We start from the raw sequence: 23,840 nt of genomic DNA, 5'->3' as shown, positions 1-23,840 counted from the left end.
CGTCGCGGCGCGCTCCGGCGCTTGCGTGCGCGCACACAGATGATGGAGGGATGTATCAACGGTTCTCGGTTGGGGTGATGGCATGTTTTTATGTTGAAAATGAGTAGACTATTCCTTTAACACTTAATAACATTTTAATTACAAATTCAGTTTGTATCACTGGTAAAAAGTGGTCAGTTGTGTTGTCTTGGTTAATGTCAAGTTGTCATAACAAAGACATCTCAAACAATGTCATCTTTGCAATAAAAATGACATAATTGAACAAATGACACTTAATGACAGTAGTCATAAACGTCAATAAAATCTCCTTCATATTCATGACACGTGTCATGTCATGGTTATGAAGGTGTCATGTCAGCCTTATGAACACCCATTCAAGTAAAGTGATGTTTTATAAAAACATGTATATAAAATATATAAAATCATGTATCGTCAAAATGACCCACAACCTAATCAGTTTATATGTGAAGAAATCCACGTATTTACAAACTTCTCATGAGACGAGTGTTTGACAAATTATTCGGCAAACTACTTCCTCTCATCGCTGCTTTTTGATGGTTTTGAAAACAATTACTCACAAGTCGCCCTCTGTCATTTCACAGAATTATACAACGGAGAGCACGTCAAGCATAAAAGCCTTGTAGGTTTACTGAGGAGCCCGCAGGTTCAGCAGGTTCATGCCGTAGAGTAGAGCCATTCGAATTGCAAAAGTGTAAACAAGGTTTTGACTGCACAAAGCTAAAAAGAAATCAGCAACTGTGTGCTGATTCCACCACTTGCCGTGTCACGTGTGAAAGGGCCTTTAAAGGAAAACACCACAGTTTTTCAATATTTTACTATGTTCTTACCTTCATACCTATCTTTTTTCAATACGTGCACTTAATCTTTGCACAGCATGTCTGTCACGGTAGGAAATCCTCTGTTTCCTCCGTGTCATGTGTGTGTGTATGTTTGTTTGTTCACTCACCTCTGCCATGTGCTCGTTTGATTAAGTGTTGTCACCTGTGTATGATTGCCTCGCTCCAGCTGATCCTCATCACCCATCAGCTACAAATACTCACCCTGTTCTCTCCCTGTTGTCAGATCCTCATTTCATGTTGCTGCATCACTTGGATTATCGTCTCTCGTCGTCGTGTTGGATTTGTGTTCGTGTTGTCGTCTCCGTGTGAGTGTTTGGTTTGTTCCTGGTTCTATCCACTGGCCATCATCACACTCATCACCGACTTCACCATTCAACACTCTTCACACCACCGTAGACCTTCGTTCACCATTGCCAACATCCTGGACTCAGTCATTCACTCTGTTGTTTCACTATATTTACCATCATTATTAATAAAACTGTGTTGATCGTCTGCGCTTGCCTCCTCCACTTTATTGTATCATTACAGAAGGATCTGACCATCATGGAGGCAGCAGGCGATCGCTCCCCATCTCATCTAGAAGAGTTTTTACAGAGAGCTGTGGGTCGTATGGATCGCCAGGACAAGGTGATAGATGAGATGGGTCGAGCCTTCCAAGCAATGGTGACGAAGGTTTCCGAGCTCGCCCTTCAGGCTCAACAACAACATCCATCGCCACCCATTGCGCCCCCCACGCCACCCACACCGCCGATCGCCACCGGGGGTATTCCCCAGTCCGAACCACGCCTTCCGATTCCGGAGAAGTATGCGGGTGAGCCGAAATTTTGTCGATCATTTCTCTCTCATTGTTCTTTGCATTTCGCATTGCAGCCCCGCACGTTCACCACCGAGGAAGTGAAAGTGGCGTTCGTGCTCTCCTTGCTCACGGGGAAGGCTGCCCTCTGGGGGACGGCGGTGTGGGAGAACCACGACAGCTGCTGTTCTTCGTTCCACGCCCTCTCGGAGGAGATGAAACGGGTCTTCGACCGCTCCGTCGCCGGGAGAGAGGCGGCCAGACTGTTAGCGGACCTACGTCAGGAAGAGAGGTCCGTATCTGATTACTCCATCGAGTTCCGCACCCTGGCGGCGGAGTGTAAGTGGAACGCGCAGTGGGATCATTTCCTGCATGGGTTGGCTGACCGCATCCAACAGGAGATTCGAGCTGTGGAACTTCCATCTTCACTCAATGGATTAATCGATCTCACTATCCGTATTGACAACCGGCTAGACCAAGCCGCCAGACGGAGGGGGAGAACCACTCGCACTACCAGTCCCGAGGTTCAGCATCGGCGGCCAGAGGTTGCGGTCAGCCCACCTGGAGATCTGGAACCCATGCAGGTGGGGCGAGCTCGGCTCTCCCGGGAGGAGAGGAACAGGCGGAGATCCCATGGACTGTGTTTATACTGTGGCAGTCCAGAACATCACATCCAGCGCTGCCCAGTAAAAGATCAAGCCCGATAGTAAATCTGAGGCTACTATCGGGTGGGATCTCTGCCAGGAAGACCTCATCTACATCGACACTCCTTCCGGTGAGACTACGGTGGTCTACTCACACACTGGATCAACACGCTTTGGTGGATTCTGGGGCCGAGGGCAGTTTCATGGACTTTAATTTCGCATGTAAGACCAAGATTCCTCTCACCTCTCTCAAACACCCCATTGCACCTTTTGCACTTGATGGACACAAGTTTCCAGTCATCACTCAGACCACCATTCCGGTTTCACTCATCACATCTGGTAACCATACGGAGAAGATTTCATTCCTCATCACAGACTCACCTCAGACTCCCATTGTTCTCGGTCACACTTGGCTCCATAAACACAACCCCAGGATCGATTGGCGTCTCGGATCTGTGGTTAGCTGGAGCGAGGAGTGTCATTTGTCTTGTCTTTTGTCTGCTGGTGTTAATGTTTCTGAGTCTGTGTTTCAGGGGGAAGCAGTGGATTTGACTAACGTGCCCGCGGAGTACCACGACCTGAAGGAGGTGTTCAGTAAGTCGCGGGCTGATTCTCTTCCTCCTCTTCGTCCCTATGACTGTGCGATAGAGTTATTGCCAGGTACCTCTCCGCCTAAGGGCAAGTTATATTCCTTGTCTATTCCAGAGACGGCGGCCATGGAGAAATATATATCCAGTTCTCTAGCAACGGGGTTCATTCGCCCTTCCTCTTCTCCAGCGGGGGCGGGGTTCTTTTTTGTGGGAAAGAAGGACGGATCTCTGCGACCTTGTATTGACTACCGAGGGTTGAACAACATAACGGTAAAGAATACTTATCCTTTGCCGCTTATGTCTTCAGCTTTTGAGAGGTTGCAGGGAGCGGCTGTTTTCACTAAATTGGACTTACGTAACGCTTATCATTTGGTCCGCATTAGGGAGGGGGACGAATGGAAGACTGCTTTTAACACCCCTCGTGGCCATTTTGAGTACTGCGTGATGCCTTTCGGTCTATCTAACTTGCCGGCAGTCTTCCAAGCACTCGTTAATGACGTGTTGCGAGACATGGTCGATCAGTTCATATATGTTTACCTGGATGACATATTGATTTTTTCTTTGTCTCTCCAGGAACACGTGCAACACGTACGACGAGTGCTTCTGCGGTTGCTAGAGAATGGATTGTTTGTCAAGGCGGAGAAATGCGTTTTTCATGCACAGTCTGTTTCTTTTCTAGGACACATCATTTCGACTGAGGGTGTTCGCATGGATCCTGAGAAGGTTAAGGCTGTGGTAGATTGGCCATCCCCAGAGTCTCGCAAGGCCCTGCAGAGATTTCTGGGGTTCGCCAATTTTTATCGGCGTTTTATTTGCAATTTCAGCCAACTAGCCGCGCCTCTGACCGCTTTGACCTCCCCTAGTTTGACGTTCAGGTGGTCAGACGCAGCTGAGGCTGCGTTTGCCAAACTGAAAAGCTGCTTTGTTTCAGCTCCTATTCTTGTCACCCCTGATCGCTCACGTCAATTCATAGTGGAGGTCGACGCGTCAGAGGTGGGGGTAGGAGCAGTGTTATCCCAGCGCGCATCCTCAGACGGAAAGGTTCATCCTTGCGCGTATTATTCTCATCGTTTATCTCCTGCGGAAGTTAACTATGACATTGGCAATCGGGAGTTGTTGGCCGTCAAATTAGCACTGGAGGAGTGGCGTCACTGGCTTGAAGGGTCGGGTGTACCCTTCATTGTATGGACGGACCATAAGAATCTCGAATACATTAGAACTGCTAAAAGACTTAACTCCAGGCAGGCTCGGTGGGCATTGTTTTTCGGTCGTTTCGATTTTACACTTTCTTACCGGCCGGGTTCCAAAAACATCAAACCCGATGCTTTATCCCGTCTTTTTGAGCGTTCAGATCGTACTGCTACTCCTGAGCCCATTTTACCGGAGACCATCATTATCTCCGCGCTCAGATGGGAGGTCGAATCGAAGGTGTTGACTGCCTTAGAAGGGGTAACGCCCCCGGCTCGTTGCCCACCGAACCGTTTATTTGTGCCGGAGGGGTTACAGTCAGACGTTCTCCAGTGGGGTCATTGTTCCAGTGTTGCTTGTCACCCAGGGGTTAGTAGAACTAGATTTCTAGTCAAGCAACGATTTTGGTGGCCTGGTATGGCTCGTGATGTCCACGACTTCGTCTTGGCTTGCTCGGTTTGTGCTGTTGGTAAGACTTCCAATCGACCTCCAGATGGGTTACTCTTACCGCTGTCTGTCCCTTCGAGACCCTGGTCCCACATCTCGCTAGATTTTATTACCGCCCTCCCACCCTCCAAGGGTAATACGGTGATTTTAACCGTAGTGGACCGGTTCTGGAAGGTGGCTCATTTCATCCCCTTGCCCAAATTGCCATCAGCCAAGGAAACAGCGGTAACTGTCATTGACCACGTCTTCCGTATACATGGCCTTCCGACAGACGTGGTTTCTGACAGGGGTCCCCAATTTGTGTCCAAATTCTGGCGAGGGTTTTGTAAATTGTTAGGAGCGACTGTTAGTCTTTCTTCCGGGTTCCATCCCCAGAGCAATGGTCAAACCGAGCAAGCCAATCAGGATGTCGAAAGGGCATTGCGGTGTTTGGCATCCAACAATCCTTCATCCTGGTGTCAACAACTCTCAATTGTGGAGTACGCACACAATTCTCTGCCAGTGTCATCTACGGGCATGTCTCCATTTAAGTGTAGTTTAGGGTACCAACCACCTAATTTTGTTAGTACTGAATCCGAGGTGTCGGTCCCCTCCGCAAACGCACTAGTCCAGAGGTGTCACCGCACCTGGACCAGAGCTCGTAGAGCTCTACTCCAGGCAAGGTCGCGCACCAAGGCTAAGGCCGATCGCCACCGGTCGAAGCCTCCCCGTTACGTCGTCGGTCAAAGAGTGTGGCTTTCAACCCAGAACATTCCGATGCGTTCCGTTTCGAATAAGCTTGCGCCCAAATTTATTGGCCCGTTTTCTGTTACCAAAATCATTAATCCGGTAACAGTGCGTCTTAGCCTTCCTCCTGCGTACAGGAGGGTTCACCTCGTCTTTCATGTGTCCAAAATTAAACCGGTGATTTTTTCCCGTCTTAATCCGCCTGCCCCGGTTCCCCCCCGCCTCGTATCGTTAATGGGGAAACCACGTATTCGGTCAATCGTATTCTGGACTCTAGACGGAGGGGACGCGGTTTTCAGTACTTGGTGGATTGGGAAGGTTACGGTCCGGAGGAGAGAAGGTGGGTTCCTGCTCGGGACATACTGGATCACCGCCTTATTGATGATTACAATCTTCAGGTAAAGCAGGCTGGGAACGCCAAGGGGCGTTCCTAGGGGAGGGGGTACTGTCACGGTAGGAAATCCTCTGTTTCCTCCTTGTCATGTGTGTGTGTATGTTTGTTTGTTCACTCACCTCTGCCATGTGCTCGTTTGATTAAGTGTTGTCACCTGTGTATGATTGCCTCGCTCCAGCTGATCCTCATCACCCATCAGCTACAAATACTCACCCTGTTCTCTCCCTGTTGTCAGATCCTCATTTCATGTAGCTGCATCACTTGGATTATCGTCTCTCGTCATCGTGTTGGATTTGTGTTCGTGTTGTCGTCTCTGTGTGAGTGTTTGGTTTGTTCCTGGTTCTATCCACTGGCCATCATCACACTCATCACCGACTTCACCATTCAACACTCTTCACACCACCGTAGACCTTCGTTCACCATTGCCAACATCCTGGACTCAGTCATTCACTCTGTTGTTTCATTATATTTACCATCATTATTAATAAAACTGTGTTGATCGTCTGCGCTTGCCTCCTCCACTTTATTGTATCATTACAATGTCATGAATGTGTTAGCATTTAGCCTAGCCCCATTTATTCCTTAGGATCTAAACAGGGAAGAATTTAGAAGCCACCAAACACTTCCATGTTTTCCCTATTTAAAGACTGTTACATGAGTAGTTACACGCGTAAGTATGGGGGCACAAAATAAAACGTAGTGATTTTTAAGTGGATAAAAAATGAGAACTATATTGTATGGCGGAAGAGCACTTAGTTTGCAGCACTTCGACCTCGGGCGCAGTAACATCATCACTCCTGCAAACTAAGTGCTCTTCCTCCATGCATTGAAAATAGATAGTTATGTATTCATTTGTCTAAGTTGAGGTAAGAACATAGTAAAATATTGAAAAATAGAGGTTTTCCTTTAAGTCAAAAGTGTAGGCCTATTTGTCAGCGTTTCACACTCTCTCAGTCGTGCATTAAACTGCATGCCAACGTGCAAGTGTGAATCTGAATTTCCTTTCGCGACAGTTATAATAACACAAATCACATCAATCGCTCTTGCTTTTTCCCCACTCCAACATTTTAATTAATGCCCACTAAAAGCTGCACAGATATATTTGCTTACCTGAACTCTGGTGTCTGGTCTGAACTAGTTGATGCATGAAAACAGCACCCTGACTGGTTGACTGGCTCAAAGTATTTTGAGTATTTTAAAAATACAAAAATACTCATCTTAAATGTATTTAAATACAAATTACATTTCATTTTTTCAAAGGCTTTAAAATACAAAATACAAAATACTATTTTGTATTTCAAATACGTATTTTAAATACATGTATTTGAAATACTGCCCATCCCTGATAGCGGAGTAAATTCTTACAGGCTCTTATTGGGTCACTCGCCAGCTCACCCAAACACACTTTACATCATGCATGCCACCTACCTACAACATCGTCCAAGCCTCGCATGCAATAGATTAGAAGAAAATGCACAATACAGCGCTTATAGCCCAACAGCACCGTATCACCAACGCACTGCTACTTTACAGAGTCTATATCTGCACGTAAACAAACGCGCATTACATTACATTGCATTACACAAAACCCTGTGATGTACATAAGAGATAAAAACATACCCAGACACACACAATGCCCGATATCCAGGACAAATCGGTGGCATACACGATATTAGTCACTCAACAGAAGAACAGTTGTAAGAAGCGGCTGTTTGTAGCAGCACGCCAAGCAGCCAGGTGCACACAATTGCTACGTCATCTAATGCGCCTTTTATCATATGCAGGCGGAACTTACACAGAAAGGTCTATAATGACGTCGACCATCATACCAACCCACTACATATGTGTGAAACCTAAAAATGCAATGATGCCAAAGCCACAAGTCTGAAGAATTTGTTTCATGTTTGAGGTCAATAGGCCCAAAAATTAGGTTCTTGCAAAAGTTTTTGTAAGACTAGTGCCTTTTCTAAGTGCCAGTCAGCTCCAAAATAAAAGTCTTTTGTTTACATGCATACACGTTTGTTCTTATTACTATTTATCCTTATGTAAGCATATAAAATGCCGTTTCCACACCAGGAAATAAAACGTCACACAAAGATTGTTGGATTCGTTATCTAATTGGCTACACGTTCTGTCTATCAATATTTTCCATGAAGTCATTGGGGGAACGAGCGAGTCAGATGACGTCACGATATTTGACAGCGCTGTTTGGATATTATGTATTACACTCCCGCCTACTTTTGGAAACAATGTTTGACTGCGGGTTTGAACGCGAGTGTAATCTCATATACAAGTGTTACGACGTAAATAGTCCTCAGATTGTATATTAAAATCTATTACAAGACGTTCATGTGAAATCTTATGTCAACAATGGACAATGTATCTATATTTCATGGATTATACGCATTTGTGGACAAAAATTTTATTGGAGAGTTTTTATGGGTTATTCACACATCTGAAACAGACTGGATTCGATTTGCAATCGTTATATCAACACAAAGGTAAGGAGTCCCATTTATATTTTGCATGTTGTCATCTGGACTTCTGTAACAAAATACTATATTTATGATGCTAGAGCATCTATATCTCAAAACAGAGACCATACACTGATGCTAAACCCATAGACCTTTTAAACGATATATAGTAATGTTAATATTATTATTTTTTGTAGACAGTAGGCTATATAGATATTGTTAGCAGTGTTATAAAAAAATGATGTCTTTCCGCCCCCGAACTAGTGTGCGTCGAGAGGTTAAAACCATTGGGACACTTAATGCAGTGCTGTTTAAAGGTCAGGTTTACCATACATCTTATTATTGAGTTACACTACATATTCCTACCCGGACTAAATTTTTTTGGGACATTACCGTGATGCCTAAGGCCATGCATTGCTATTTAAAGATCAAGTTTATTATACACCTTATTAATGAAAAATACTACATATAGTGGCATTCTTGGGTGGCTGGGGGACTCAAGCCCCTGCCCCTTTTGTCTCAAAATGTAATGTGCCCCGCTCCAGTAATGGTAAATAATAGTGATAATTATCATAAATATTATAATAAATTGCAAAACTGTCACTAACAATAATAATAATAAAAAAATATAATATCAATATTTTTTGGTGGAAGAATTTTGGCAGAGATAGACTGGTAGGTGGAGTTTTCTTTGCAGCACTACGCAGCAATTAGCCACCCACAAATCAAACTAGCTACACAAGTGTATCGCACAGCAGGTAAGCTAATATGGAAAATCTATATTTATCCTACATGCTACTACTGTAAAGGTGATGGCAGCATTGAGTTATGCTTGAATAATTAGTAAAACTCGATTTCAGCTGCATTCTAAAAAAGTTGTTCAATTAGTTTTTATCCAAGGCCATCCTCGTGTTAGTTTGGAGTATTTGAAAACCTTACTGATTAAAGATCATAGGCAGCCTTGTGAGTGCATCCTGATTCTTGTTTTGAGCACCCCCTGCTGGTGTCACTAACACCTCTACCAGCAGCAACCTGGTTTTCCCAGGAGGTCTCCCATCAAAGTACTGACCGGACTCAACCCTACTTAACTTCAGTGGGCAAGCTCTCTTGGGCTACAGGGTGATATGGCTGCTGGGACCTAATGTTAAGAGTTATATGGGTGGTTTCTCAGACAGGCCTGAAGTTTAGTCCAAGACTAAAATGCTTGTTTGAGCTGCCTTAGCTGACAACATCTTGCACACCTGTAATCTATTTTTGAAAGGTGCGTTGATAAATTTTATAATAACAAAGACTTAGTTTGCTTAATCTAAACTCTCTCAAGGAAACTGTCCCATCCTGTCCCATACTCTATGGCCTACTACGGAGAACGCAAAACCTCCTTCAACCAAATAAATGATATATGTACACAATATATTTGTCAAATGATGTCAGATTGAATCAACAAAATCAATCAATCACCTTATTTGTCACTTGGTCACAGGTACCAATGAAATTATCCATCAACTTGTCCATACATACAATACATAAAATCTGACATGGGGATAGACAGAACAGGTCGACAGGGTATTGAGGAAGAAGTACAGCGTTACATGAGGGAGGGGAGGAGAAAAAAACAACCCCCAGACTATGCTCCAAATGGAGTACAGTGAAAAAAACACCTCAGCAACATAAGCATAGTCAGAACACTTTACAACATGATTAACACATGACTTGCAACAGGGTAGAGGGGAATGGGGGCTGGAGATAGCCCAGCACAGGCAAGCAGCCATCCGGTCCTGCAGCCTTTCTGGGCGCTGGTCACAGACCCATCTGTCAGGCTGTGGGGTAAAAAGCAGCGAAGGCGAGGGATGGGGCTTTGTGTGTGTGTAGGTCTGGAGAGAGTCGCTTCACCTGGCATCCATATCTCGGTGCCTCAGTACACAGGATGTCAAAGTGTTAACACAGCAAGTTGCCATGGAGACAACCTTGATTAGGTCCAAACAGAGTCAACAATCAGCAGGTGTCTGTAGGAGATGGTGGTGCTGCAGTGGTCTTCTGAGGGAGTTGTTGTTCCAACAGCGGCCTTGGCTGAGGCCAGTGCTGGTTAAGGGGGGCCAAAAGCAGATAAGATTGGAATTATTTGGTCTTTAGGCGAGTAGCAGTATTCAGACAGGTAACATGGGGTTAAACCATTTAAAGCTTTCAAAACAAATGAATCTTGAATTGAATCTTATAAACAACTATGGGGCGGTTTCCCGGACAGGGATTAGACCTGTCCTAGACTAAAATAAATGTAAGAGCTGTCCAAACTCAAAACAACTTGCACTGACGTACCTTAAAATACACCAGTGTCCTTTGTTTTGCCTCAAAATGCACAAAAGTAATGTTTTTAGTAAAGTATGTTTGTTAAAACTAGTTATATTTCCCAATTAAAATCAGGTCTAGTCCTGGCTTAAGCTAATCCCTGTCCGTGAAACCGCCCCTAAGAGATATTTGGACAGGTGAAATCATTTTTTCCTGACTGCTACATATTGAACCGATTGCAAGTGATTCAGAGACATATGGACTGTGCATTGCAAAATTAGATAAAGGCCAAAAATATCCAGGACCCATCTAAAGAGCCGGTTGGGAATAACATAAACAGATCTTACAAGTGGACCAGTAGAAGGCTTATGCAATAGTAGGATGGTGTACCAGCATCCTTGAGGAAATGGTACTACATAAAGTGATAAGGATTATTGCATGTAAGTGTATTTACTTGAGGTATTGGTTAAAATGGTGTTTTAATTAGCTAATGCTGTCTTATGATATGTTAGCACTTTAAAGCGCTTAACAGAAGAAAAAAGGAAACATACAATTATACAAACAATACTTTAGGCCAGGGTTCCCCAAATCTTACCCTGGAGGGCTGGAGCACTGCAGAGTTTAGCTCCAACCCTGATCAAATACACCTGAGAAAGCTTATCAAGGTATTCATGATCACTAGAAAATCACAGGTGGGTATGATTAGGGTTGGACCTAAACTCTGTAGTGCTCCGGCCCTCCAGGGTAAGATTTGGGGAACCCTGCTTTACACTGATGTCACAGGTCTGAGCAGACCCGAGATAGCTAAAGGTTCACGCCCCTTCCTAGTTTCCACCTCGAGGAGGTCCCAAAGCCACCCCAATGACCAGACACACGAGTAGAAAGTTATAATTAAAACAAATCTTTATTAAATTACTTAAAATCGGGGGAAAGGGGAAAGGGGCAGTTTAAAACACTAATTTGTTGCGCCTCCAGGCGAGGGCCCACGGGGACGGGGGTCAAGGTCCTTGGACTTTCCTCACTTGTACCCATGGCGCGCTCCTCTTCTCCTGGAGGTAATCACAAGAAAAGGTAGTTACTGTACTGTCTACAAGTCTCACCCAGTGCCAGGGGTATTCCAACGGCCGATATTGACAAGATGTCTAATCCTCTTCTCTCCCTCTCCTTAGACCCTTGGTTGAGGCGGGCAATATGCACGTGGGGGCACTTCTTCCGTCTGGGTTCGTGCTGTAGACAAAAGGTAAGTGGTCACACAACACTGGGGCTTTTCTTCTTTCTTGGTTCGTGCTGTAAGCAAAGGTAAGGGTTACACAATACTGGGACTTTTCTTCCTTCTAGGTTCGTGCTGTAGGCAGAGGTAAGTGATAACACAATACTGGGGCTTTTCTTCCTTCTAGGTTCGTGCTGTACGCAAAGGTAAGTGGTTACACAATACTTGGACTTTTCTTCCTTCTAGGTCCGTGCTGTAAGCAAAGGTAAGTGGTTACACATTACTGGAAGTTTTCTTCCTTCTAGGTTCGTGCTGTAAGCAAAGGTAAAGGTTACAGAATACTGGGACTTCTCTTCCTTCTAGGTTCGTGCTGTAAGCAGAGATAAAGGTTACACAATACCAGGACTTTTCTTCCTTCTAGGTTCGTGCTGTAAGCAGAGATAAAGGTTACACAATACCAGGACTTTTCTTCCTTCTAGGTTCTGTTGTAAGCAAAGGTAGCCGCGGACTAAACATCGAGGAGACCCACGCAGTGTGTTTCAACTCACAGCCTCCAAGGGTAGGGGAGGACCGGACGTGGAGAACCATAGCGTGGAGCCGAACGCTTCCCTGGATCCTCCTTGGCTCACGGCGTCAAGGACGCGGGACCGGGGTGAACCTTTGAAGAGGCTCCACACAAAGGTAGTTATTGTCTCACAGCCGTCAACCCAAGACCCTTTGGCACGACGGATTTTAAACTGGTCTACTCACTTGGATCATCCAGATGCTTCACCGCTGCCCATTTAATCGTCGGGCAGAGAACTTTGTTACTGCACACCCAAGGAAGTCTCAACTTGCACACTTCTTTCCTCACACCCCACAGACCTCAACGGCCTGGATCTCCTCACAACTCCCCGGGTCTCGACAACGGCTTCTGTCAACAGGGACACAGCACAGCACTGCAAGCGATTAAGCGTACACACACAAGTGAAAACAGGGACTCACCCACAGCACTACACACACACTTCGTGAATTAAGGACGAAGCCAGACTCGACCCGGGCCGCCGTATGGATGGTTGAGCGGCCCTTCGTGGTGGGGGTGGGGTAGATAGGAGATGGAAACAGGACCTCCTTGTGGTGATTCCAATGCTCCCTGGCTCGTCCACGCTTCCTCCTCTCCAGTGGGGCCACAGCACTACAAATTAACTCTCACGCAAGTAATACTTTGCACGTATAAGCACAATACCAACTGCAATCCTACTCACGCCGGTGACTTACTTTCAGGCTGGTCCCTCGGCTCGCCCACGACTCTCTTCCTTCGGTGGGGCCGTAGTGATACGTAGCTACTCACAACACAAGATCAGGTGAGGCTTGGTATGCACAATACCCAGTTAAAGTATGGAACAATGATAGTATTATGGCCCTGCAGGGCTGTTTTGATTGTACAAATTGGGACATCTTTAAATGCCCTAATATAAATGAACAAGTGGAAACAATATCTGAATACATCAATTTCTGTGTAGACTCAGTCATTCCCATAAAAACCATTAAAGTATTTCCAAATGACAAGCCCTGGATCTCCAATAAATTAAAGCATCTTATAATTGAAAAGAAAAATGCATACAGGAATCAGGATGATGATATAGTTAAAAGGGACATTCAAAGACAGATTAAAAGACAAATAAAGCTGGATAAGTACAGGTACAGACAGAAGATTGAGGCAACCCTGGTGTCAGACAATTCTTGTGAGGCATGGCAGGGAATTAAGACCATGACCAATGTCCCCCACAAGGGCAGGGGAAATCCTTCCCTGATTATGCATGGAGGTGAGGGAGTGGAAAGGGCAAACCCGCTTAACGTCTTCTTTTGTCGTTTTGAGGGTGTCCGTGGTGCGGAAGCGGTGCTGCCCCCTCCATCCTCTGTTTCTACATCTGTATTAAATATCAGTCAATTGGATGTCTTTCACTTTTTTAGACGGTGTAATCCACGAAAAAGCCCTGGCCCTGACAAAATCTGTGGTAATATCCTGAAGCACTGTGCAGAACAGTTGGCACCTGTGTTCACTGACATTTTTAATTATTCTCTTAATCTTTGTAAAGTCCCCATTCTGTGGAAAACATCTACCATTGTACCTGTGCAAAAACTGCCAAGACCCACAGAGTTAAATGATTTCAGACCAATTGCATTGACATATTTAGTTATGAAGTGCCTGGAACGCCTGGTTAAGCGGTACATTATATCACAAACTCACCATCTTATGGACCCCTTGCAATTTGTTTATCAGTCCTCCAGGGGGGTGGACGATGCAATTCTGACATTAATGCACCTTTTGCATACTCATCTTGAGAAACCAAAGACTCGTGCTAAGATTCTATTTGTGGACTTTTCATCTGGTTTTAACACCATGCAACCCAAGATACTAGCAGAAATTTTAGCCAGTGAATTCTCTCTTAACACATGTATTATTTATTGGATCATGGATTTCCTTACCAGTAGAGTCCAGTGTGTTAAAATGGGTTCGTTTCTGTCGGATGTGAGGATAACATATATAGGCTCTCCACAAGGATGTATCTTATCTCCTTTATTATTTATTTTATATACAAATTCATGCATTAGCACTTTTCAAAACAGGCATCTTATTAAATATGCGGATGACACAGCTCTTGTGAGTCTGCTTCAGGATGGGGAGGTAGATCATGGGCCAGTTTTAGATTATTAGATTTATTTTTTAGAATGGTGCAATAAGTCACACTTAATTTTAAATACCACTAAGACCAAAGAAATGTCCATAGATTTTAGAAAGTCACCGCAAACAATCAATACTTTTATCAATGGGGAGATCATTCAGGTTGTGACAAACTATAAATATCTTGGCATTGTATTGGACAACAAACTTAAATGGGACTCTTGGATTGATCTTTTGCACACTAAGACACAGCAAAGAATGTATTTCCTAAAGAAATTGGTTGTTTTTAATGTCAATAACAAAAGGCTTCAGATGTTTTATACTGCTTTTATTGAAAGTGTTTTAACGTGCTGTATCATTTGCTGGTTCGGAAATGCGACACAAGCACAGAAAAACATAATTAGAAAAACAGTCACTACTGCTAGCAAGCTACTTGGGATAAGATTACGGAAATGCGACACAAGCACAGAAAAACATAATTAGAAAAACAGTCACTACTGCTAGCAAGCTACTTGGGATAAGATTACCAAGCATCGAACTCATCTACAAGGACAGAATGTTGAAAAAAGCCAAAAACATTGTATGCGATCACACACACCCATTAGCATCCCATTTTAGTTTATTACCATCTAGGCGTCGTTTCTGCCCACCTCTTATGACCAAGAACAGATCAAAATTTTCTTTTGTACCACAAGCCATTAAGGAGTTAAATCAATTAAAATAAGCTATCTGTCCAGCTGGCAGGGTTAGACCCGATGGTATTTTATTTGTATGTATGTATTTTAGTGTTTTTGTAATGTATCGTATTGTTTTTTGTTATATGTTGTCATGTAGTGCCTTGAGACTGCTCCGCAAACCCAATTGCCCCACGGGGACAATAAAGTTCTTCTACTACTACTACTACTACATATACACCATATACAGCAATGCTACTCACATAGATGCTTCGCTTCCAGGATGGTTTCCTTGGCTCGCCCACGCCTCTCTCTCTCTTCGGTGGGGCCGTAGTGGTACACCGCACAAGATCAGGTGATACTCTGCATTTACAACACACCATAAACAGCAATATTACTCACATAGATGCTTCACTTCCAGAACGGTTTCCTCGGCTCGCCCACGCCTCGCTCTCTCTTCGGTGGGGCCGTAGTGATACACAGCACAGGATCAGGTGATACCTTGTATTAGCAGCTTTCAATGATCGAATTCGTTTACTCACACTAGCTGAAGTTTCCCAGTAAATCCGGTTTCAGATCAGCAGCTGCCTTCGCTTCGCTGGCTAAACCAACTCACTCTAGCGATCTTTCTTCACCCAGTCCTTCGTCTTCCAATCCTCCGTGGTATCCACAGTAAAACAGCTCAACACACTATCACCAACGGACCACAACACCGCAATACAGCAACCAAGCACGACGAAGGGGCTCCTTGCCCGTCCTCATTTCTCTTCCAATCGTGGGTTGCCACATTAATCCTGCGCACCTGTTTCTAATAATCCCCAAATTCTGTTGTCAGGGAGACCAGGAAGTAAAAGTGTTTTAAAAATCGGGTCCGGGCGGAAACCATCTTCAGGCGGAACCAGTCTCCGCCACTTTTGGTTCCGCCCTACAATAGTCACCCCGTGACACTGAGATACAAAAAACACACCAAATAAGAACATACAATCAAAACAAGTAAGTAAAAAAAATCAATATAATCAAGTGTCACAGGTGACGTTTTGTGAGGGCGGAACCAAAAGTGTGGAAGACGGGTTCCGCCCGACGATGGTTCCGCCCGGACGCTTCACTTAGAACACCGGAATTTCCGGGGTTTCCCCGAAACCAAAATTAAGCCTGATCACGCTCAGGTGGGAATAATTCACACAGCGGTTGCTAATAGGCTGACAAGGAGAAGAGTCAGTGCATAAAAAGACCTTTGAAGACATCAAACGGGGTGCTTGTGGTGTACTTTGTATACGTTGTGTTGCTGCTTTGCAGACAGACTACGCTGGCTGGATCGTTCTCCTGGGGAAGAGAGAAAGGGACAGTCAGCTGACGAAGGAATATCGAGAGGTTTCATTAGAGAGAGAGCGGACACAGAGCCATCAAGAGTGCAGCTAATAGAAGTTGTTGACAACTAAGAGTGAGTAACAGCTGTGGTACTTATCTGTGCAATACTTGTACGAAGAGTTGTTTGGTGTGTTCCTTTGTGTTTTTGAGGTCCCTGGCCCCACTGGAGAGGAAAGCGTGGGCGAGCCGTGGGTTGACTGGAAGCACGGACGAAGCAATTGGTAGGAAGCACCGTTCACCAGTAGAACAGTGGCCCTGTGGGAAAAAGGAAGCGCAGGTGAGCCAGAGGAGTGATAAACAACACGCCGGGCCTGTGAATAACACACATCTCGCTCTCATTGGTGGTCCAGCTATCGCCCAACTATCCTCTCGAGGTAGTCGTAGCCAGGTGGCAAGGGTGATCTAAAAACCACGTGAAGTTGTATAAGAGTGCTGTGGGTGAGTTCACTGATTGATGGTGTTTACGCTTTACTTGCTGCGTGTATGCTGTGCTTGTAGCGTTCAAACTGCCTAGCCTCAGACGAGTCGCGAGACGACGACATCCGTTGTGGCCTGGGTCCTAAGGAGAGCGAGAAAATTGAGCCCTGTGCCCGGGGTGTGTCAACGAGAGCTTTGTTGTCCACAGAGCAGACAGTGGCGAAACCCAGTGAGTATTACCAAGAGTGTACCGTGCGGACTGTGGGTTGTAGCTGTGGGTGTACTGACCTCTCCAACAGAAGCTCGTGGTGAGCGGAGCCCCGACGAAAGTTTGCCCCAACCCGTGACCCCGGTCGTGGAAGAAGGAGGGGGAGTTTGGGAAGCGTTCGGCTCCGCGCCATCGGACCCACCAGTCCCTACGACGCCCGGACAGCTCGAGTGGATGGGTGAAGGAATACGGTGCACCAACACTGTAGCGAAAATCCACTGTCTGCAAGTGAAGCCCTGTGTGAACGAAGATCCCCAGTGCTGTGAGTAACATAACCTGTGAAGTAAAACTGTTCTGTGCTTATAGCAATTACCTACCTGTGCAAGTGAAGCTTTGTGTGAACGAAGATCTCCAGTGCTGTGAGTAACATAACCTGTGAAGTGAAACTGTTCTGTACTTATAGCAATTACCTACCTGTACAGGTGAAGCTCCGTGTGAACGAAGATCCCCAGTGCTGTGAGTAACATAACCTGTGAAGTGAAACTGTTCTGTGCTTATAGCAATTACCTACCTGTGCAAGTGAAGCTCTGTGTGAACGAAGATCCCCAGTGCTGTGAGTAACATAACCTGTGAAGTGCAACTGTTCTGTGTTTATAACAATTACTTACTTGTGTAAGTGAAGCTCTGTGTGAACGAAGATCCTCCAGTACTGTGAGTAACGTAACCTGTGGAGTGAACTTGACCGGTGTCTATAACCATCACTTACCTGTTCCAACGAAGGTCCCGTGTGAACGAACAGCGATCGATGACAAAGTACCTGACCTCTGTCTGACTTTTATTTGATTCTGCCTCCAGGAGAAGCGGAGCGCGCCACGGATTGTTGGGCCAGAGCCCAACAGGAGCCCCTGTCCCCAGTCCTTATCCCAAGTGGCCCTGGAGGCGAAGAAGAGACACATTGGTTTTAAATTGCCCTTTCCCCCTTTCCTTTTAAATATTTAATAAAGTTCATTTTAACTGTAGTTTACTCGTCTGTCTGGTCATTGGGGTGGTCTTGGGAAACTCCTCGAGGTGGAAGAGTTGAGAGGGGCGCGACCTTTAGTATAGTCGGGTCCGCCCCCGTGGTGTGACACAAGCAAAAGATACCCTAAAGAAATAAGCTTTAAGGGAGGATTTAAAAACACTAAGGGATTCTGCTTGCCTAATCCGAGCAGGCAAGGAATTCCTGCTTGGAGCTACTGAAGAAAGTGCCCATAGATTTTAAACAAGTATGTGGGACGATTAAAAGGCCAGTTTCCAAAGAGCAGAAAGCACGCACAGGTGTGTAGTGGGCTAAAAGAATAGTGAGGAGGACTACCATTCAAAGCTTTTTAGGTAAGCATGAGAACCTTTAAATCCTCCCGAAATCTGACAGAGAGCCCATGTAAAGACTCCAACACTGGAGTGGAACCTTGTCCTGTTTTCAGACAGGATTCCAGCATCTGAATTTTGAACCAAATGTAATTTATTTAGGGTATAGCATTTAAGACCCCAAACAGCAAAGCATTACAACAATCAATGTAAGATAACACAAATATATTGATCAACTTGAATTATGTCTTTGTTCTCTGTTCAGAACATGCAAATGTTAAATATGCATCAAATTTAACCCCAATTTTTTTTTTTTTTTTTTGAAATTCCAGTGTAGAGCCATCAACACTTAAAGTTAAAGACCCGGCCTTACGTAACTGATACGGTGAACCAATGAGAATTTTCCCTTCGTTTTGTCACTGTTCAGACACAAGAAATATCCAGACATCCATTTTTTATCTCAGAAATACATTGATGTTAATGTGGCTGTTTTTTTTCTGTCAGAGTGTCATTTGCATAAAAGTAAAAGTTGAGACCAAATGTTCTTAAAAGTTGATCCAATGGATAGATGTAAATGCTAAAAAGTAAAGGGCCCACTATTGATCCTTGAGGGACAGACTCTATCCGAGTAAGTAAAATGAAATTATCAACAATGTCAAATGCGGCACTGAGATCAAGAATAATCAAGATATAAAGACAGCCAGAATCAGAAGCTATATTAGCATATCATTAGTGGCCTTAACTGAAGCTGTTTCAGTGCTGTCGAGTTTATGACATCCTGATTGACGGGGCTCAAAAGATTGTTTGTAGTAGGATGAGATTTCAATTGACTAGCAACAATTAGCTCTACAATTTTGGCGAGAAACGGAAATTGGACATGAGATGGAAATGACTGAGATTATCAAAATTGATGTTATTTTATTGGTACGGGGGTCACAGCAGCAATTTTAAATGCTGCTGGCACTACACCAGAACACAGGGAATCATTGATGATGCTTAATACAGCCGGACATAAAGTAGTAAAACACGATTGAAACAGCAGATCAACAATGAAAGTGGCAGAATTCATTTTTTAAAAACCTTATTGCAAAGAGAATTCAAGTCCATTGTGGAGATGTTTAAGAGATGGATACCACAAAATTCTGAAGCAGATAAAGAAGAAACATACAAAGGAAGAGTTGAGGCAGAACCAGTCAAAGAATTGGTACATTTAAGTAGTTTGATGATTGAATGAAACAATTGTCTCTGGTTATCACAATAACCCAAAATGTTAGCTTTAAAAAAAGAATGCAATTTTGTTCAATTTCTAATCAGGAAATGTTCATGACATTTGATACAGTGTTTTCTTTGCAGAGCGCCAGTGACCACAACTTATATTTCACAGTGCATTAATACCCAATTTAACTACATCTATCAATACAGTGGTGCATACATATTTTAATATTTTATGTGACCTCTTATGTGACAGCATTTGGAGGCTGATAAAGCAGTTGCTGATGCAGCACTGACACACTTTAAGAAACAATGCATTGATGCCCTGCAAACAGTCAAAATATTTATAAATAAGCAGAGGTTTTCAGTTGCAAATTTTTAACAGGACAATTTTCAGATTTATCATAAGTTTCACTTCCCAGGAAGTAAAGGAAACACACAGGTCTGTCTTTGTGAATGCTTTAATAGAACAAAAAAGCAATATTATTCGCAAATTAAGCAATTAAAAAGATACGTTTTACAAAATGTTTCTGGATATACTTAAACATTTTGCATCTAATGATTTTAAGCTGTGCTAGATTACGTTTTTTTAATGCATTCAAGTTTTATCTGAGAAGTTACAGTTTGTACAGCCCCATCTGTTTTCCATAAGTGCTCTTGAAACTTAACTTATCTGAGATATTGTGAGCTAATTCTAGCTTCCACAAGTCCTTAACCAGAATGCCATTTCTTGAACTAAAAATGTTAGCAAGATGGGAAGCCATTGGAGAAGATTTGTAATTTTCACACCGATTGCCCTCTAGACTGGGTGCACATTGCACTTCATAAGTGAAAAAGAAGGTGCCATATTTAAAGACACAGGTGTCGGTAACAACACCACTCTGAAGATCAAATGAGCATTTACCAAGGAGATCGTTGTTCCAGTATTCGTCTGCATCATATACTTCAAAGATTAGTTGATTAGCCATATTGATCTTAATGGGACCAAACTCAAATGTTTCTGGCCAACGTGGATCATCATTTTCATGAATAATCTCAGTGCGTTTGATTTGTGTACCATATTTGACTGATACAAAACCATCTGTTTTATCCCACATATCTCCATATAAACCTTTGGCGTAGAGTCTGTAGACTTTCAGTGTGGCAAGTCCTTTTTGAACTGGACAGCAATTAGATTTTATCATTCGATTGCGGTTACAAACACAAAGACATCGATCTCTAGCACTGCACTTCCTGCCGATGGCACAAGATTCTGAACAAACCTTCTTAAGAGAGTTTTCATTAATGTAGTCCTCAACAGCTTTCTTAAGTCCATTCCTGGCATGATGTGTTTTACCCAGTATAAAATGAAGGGGTTTGAGAGTGTAGTGCACAATGTCTGGTAGGGTCTTCAAAGACTCAAGCCACTTTTTAAGAGAATTTGCGTGTGACGAACCAGAAAACAGCAAATCTTCTCCATTTATGTTTCCTCCAATAATCTCTGTTTGGCGGTCGTTGAAAATGTTGCTGAACTTTTGACCTGTGCCCATCTTCTTTTTCTTTTCTTTACAAAACTTTGTCTCTGCTTCCACAGTTACGCCATAGACAGTTCCAGAGGCTTCCAAATCCAAACAGTCTTTCACTGCAGTATCTGAAAGTCCATTCATTGATGCCTGACAGGTTTTGATGGCTGTTATGGCTTTCATTTTTCCTCCTAACTCCACATCTGTGATATAATGGGTACCATATGTGTTGATCAAGTTACGGTAATCATTTGCTTCAAAAGATTTGGGAAGAGAATTGACTGCTTTAAGAAACTCTTCATGAAGAGGTGGTTTTGTGGTTACCTTGTACCTGCAAAAAACATGTTTATATTCTGTTAGGTTAAATCTATTATTGAATGACAAACATGAGGAATTAAGCTCTCATTACTGTATCACCTGTAGAAGCTGCATCCAACTTCATGTTTGGTAAAACTGTATTTGTCTTCTTTTGATTTTGTCATTGCAAATTTTGCTTCTCTTGAATGGCTGCTTCCAGCTGCTCCTCCATTACCCGCTATCTTTAGACCAAGTTTCCAGCTGGTTGAAAGTGCTGATGATGAATCATTGACCAGTGACTCACTTGATTCAAAGATCCGACTGGAGACTTTCATTGAACACTTTGGCAAGGGCCTCCAGAATACAATTGCAGCTGGTAACTTTTGTTTCACTCCATTCAAGTATCGGTTTCTCATCAGTTTACAGGTGCCGTTTCCTAAATCCCATTTTTCTGTGTTGATCACGTAAGAACCTTTTCGCTGCATAGTCACAACATCAAATCCCTCTCCACCAAGATTGTGCCCTGGAACAAAGGGAGCATCTTCACACTCTTTTGTTGTGCCTAATTCATCTTCTCCAGAAATGGTCATGAGAAGCAAAGCACAGAAAATAAATTGAGTCCACAACTGCGCCATGATCTGTAAGGAAAAGAACATTTAAGATTTTTCGGCAAATTATTTTCTGTAGTAATTTAAAGGTTGCAACATATAAGGATCTCGAGTATAAGACCCAAATCCCAATTTGACTTGAAAGACCGTCTGAATTTTTCCTACCTTTGCATTCAAAGCTCAGATGAGAATACAGTTTGTGTGAAATACACGTTGACACTCATATGTATATGTGTTGTGGTTTTAGGTGCCAAAGGTCTCTGGTGTATTAATATGCAAAGAAAAAAGTGGCTGTGACGTAGGTATGCCAATAATTCTAAACAAAACTGTTGAATTTCAATGTGAACGTATTGCATTTAATATTGTTTGATGGTTTTTACTTCCAAATATTTTCCAGCAAATCCCTACTTTTTCCTTAAGTAAAAGATTTAAAAACATTGTGAAAGTCTCAGCAGTGCATTGTTTACTGAAATATAATCAGTGAAGAGCATTTAATGTATAATAGCTGGTTCAGATATGTTTGATATATTTTGGAGCTAAACTCTGCAGGACGGTGTTGCACCAGGAGCAGGGCTGAAGACCTCTGCTTTGCATCAAGGGCTTTCCAACACAGAGAGGATTATTTGCAAAAACCAGGCTTGGGTAATGATTAAATTATGATGGACAATACATAAAATATGAATTCATAATTATATCATTTATGACTGGATGGACATGTGAACTTATAAAATAAGCCTATATATAGTGTGGGACTGCAACACTACATCCAAACCAACTGACACAGGGCTTTTGTTGAGTTCACATAATGACACATAAGTACATCATTTAAGAGATTTTTAAAGTAAAACAAGCATTAATACTGTTAGCTGTCAATCTGTTGTAAAGGACACAGAGATTTTTAGGCCTACACTGAAACAATTACGATATTTTATGGCTTTGTAAATGTACACATATAGAGTTTATATGCATTTATAAAATGATAAACCACACACTGAGCTACAAAATTATACGATTGTCTTCAAACTATCTTTAATGATTAACGTTTAAATGTTTTGCAAGTCTGCCAACCCACCAGAGGTAACTTTTAGTTCTCTTACAGGAAAATAAACAAGCTTGAACACTAATGAAACTTTACTCAGCAAGTTCTGTTCTTGTGGAAACAGGAAACAGTATGTGTGATACAGGAAATACAAGCTGATGTGCTACCGTAGCTTGATTCTATGTTCACAAGTATAAAGACCGCAAATGCTTTCTAAACAAGTCTAAACATTTAATCAAGTTCCTTGTTGCCAAACTTCTGTTTTGCCCAAGTGAGCTTTTCAGTAAAGATGGCCCATGAAAGGCTTGGATGATTTTTGCTGATAGTACTGCCCAACTCCTTGAATGGAATTGTCAATCTCGACGACAAAAGGTGTGTCAGGATTGTGACGGATTGAATTCAGTCAGATTGAGTAAAATTGGTACATGTAAACATAGATATTGAGATACATTAAGAATTAATGCATTATGCCTTCATGAAATCAATTAGGCAATATAGACGTACCATAAAGTCAAAAGGCTACAGTATATGCTGGAATGGTTAGATTTGAATTCTACAAACTGATGTAAAAGTGGCACAAAAGCAAAGTTTTTAAGGTGCAAGAATGAAAGTCACTCCAGCAATGCTTTCATTTTGAGACTGCCTTGCTAACATTCAAACCATTTATGAATTTGTTTTGGGTTTTTTAGTTGCTAATTTTTAGCAGGACAGTTACAAAATTAAATATGTTCCAATTCACAGGAAGTAAAAAAGCACACAGGTTTGTCTTTGTGAATGCTTTAATAAAACAAAAATACAACAAAAAGACTTTGAAATGTAAAGTTTCTGTATATACTTAAGCATTTTGCATCTGGGCCCGGTTTTTCAAAAGTAATCCACTAGGATTTTGGATAA

At 43.0% G+C, this 23,840-nt stretch overlaps 2 protein-coding genes across 2 annotated transcripts in view; one reads left to right on the top strand and one right to left on the bottom strand.

Moving 5' to 3' along the window:
* LOC129454437 (uncharacterized) overlaps positions 1 to 23,840 on the top strand; it is an 86,269-nt gene that overhangs the window by 25,775 nt on the left and 36,654 nt on the right. The window lies entirely within an intron of this gene.
* Positions 19,936 to 22,163, bottom strand: LOC129454434 (perforin-1-like). The gene is made up of 3 exons (XM_055218959.2): positions 22,073 to 22,163; positions 21,420 to 21,937; positions 19,936 to 21,333 (listed from the first exon to the last, which is right to left on the bottom strand). Exons 2-3 carry the CDS (start codon positions 21,932 to 21,934, stop codon positions 20,118 to 20,120), a joined length of 1,731 nt encoding a protein of 576 aa, XP_055074934.1. The 5' UTR covers positions 21,935 to 21,937; positions 22,073 to 22,163; the 3' UTR covers positions 19,936 to 20,117.

This window comes from Misgurnus anguillicaudatus, chromosome 20 (genome assembly GCF_027580225.2).
Source record: "Misgurnus anguillicaudatus chromosome 20, ASM2758022v2, whole genome shotgun sequence".
Lineage (NCBI taxonomy): Eukaryota > Metazoa > Chordata > Actinopteri > Cypriniformes > Cobitidae > Misgurnus > Misgurnus anguillicaudatus.
Note: the sequence above shows the minus strand (reverse complement) of the source record. Positions and strands in the feature narration are given on the sequence as shown.

What these genes read in the sequence shown, in the direction of transcription:
- LOC129454434 (XM_055218959.2), bottom strand. Translation starts at nt 21,934, where the DNA reads ATGGCGCAGTTGTGGACTCAATTTATTTTCTGTGCTTTGCTTCTCATG. An exon ending in GTTGGATGCAGCTTCTACAG is followed by an intron (nt 21,334 to 21,419) that starts GTGATACAGTAA and finishes TGTTTTTTGCAG; the next exon opens with GTACAAGGTAACCACAAAAC.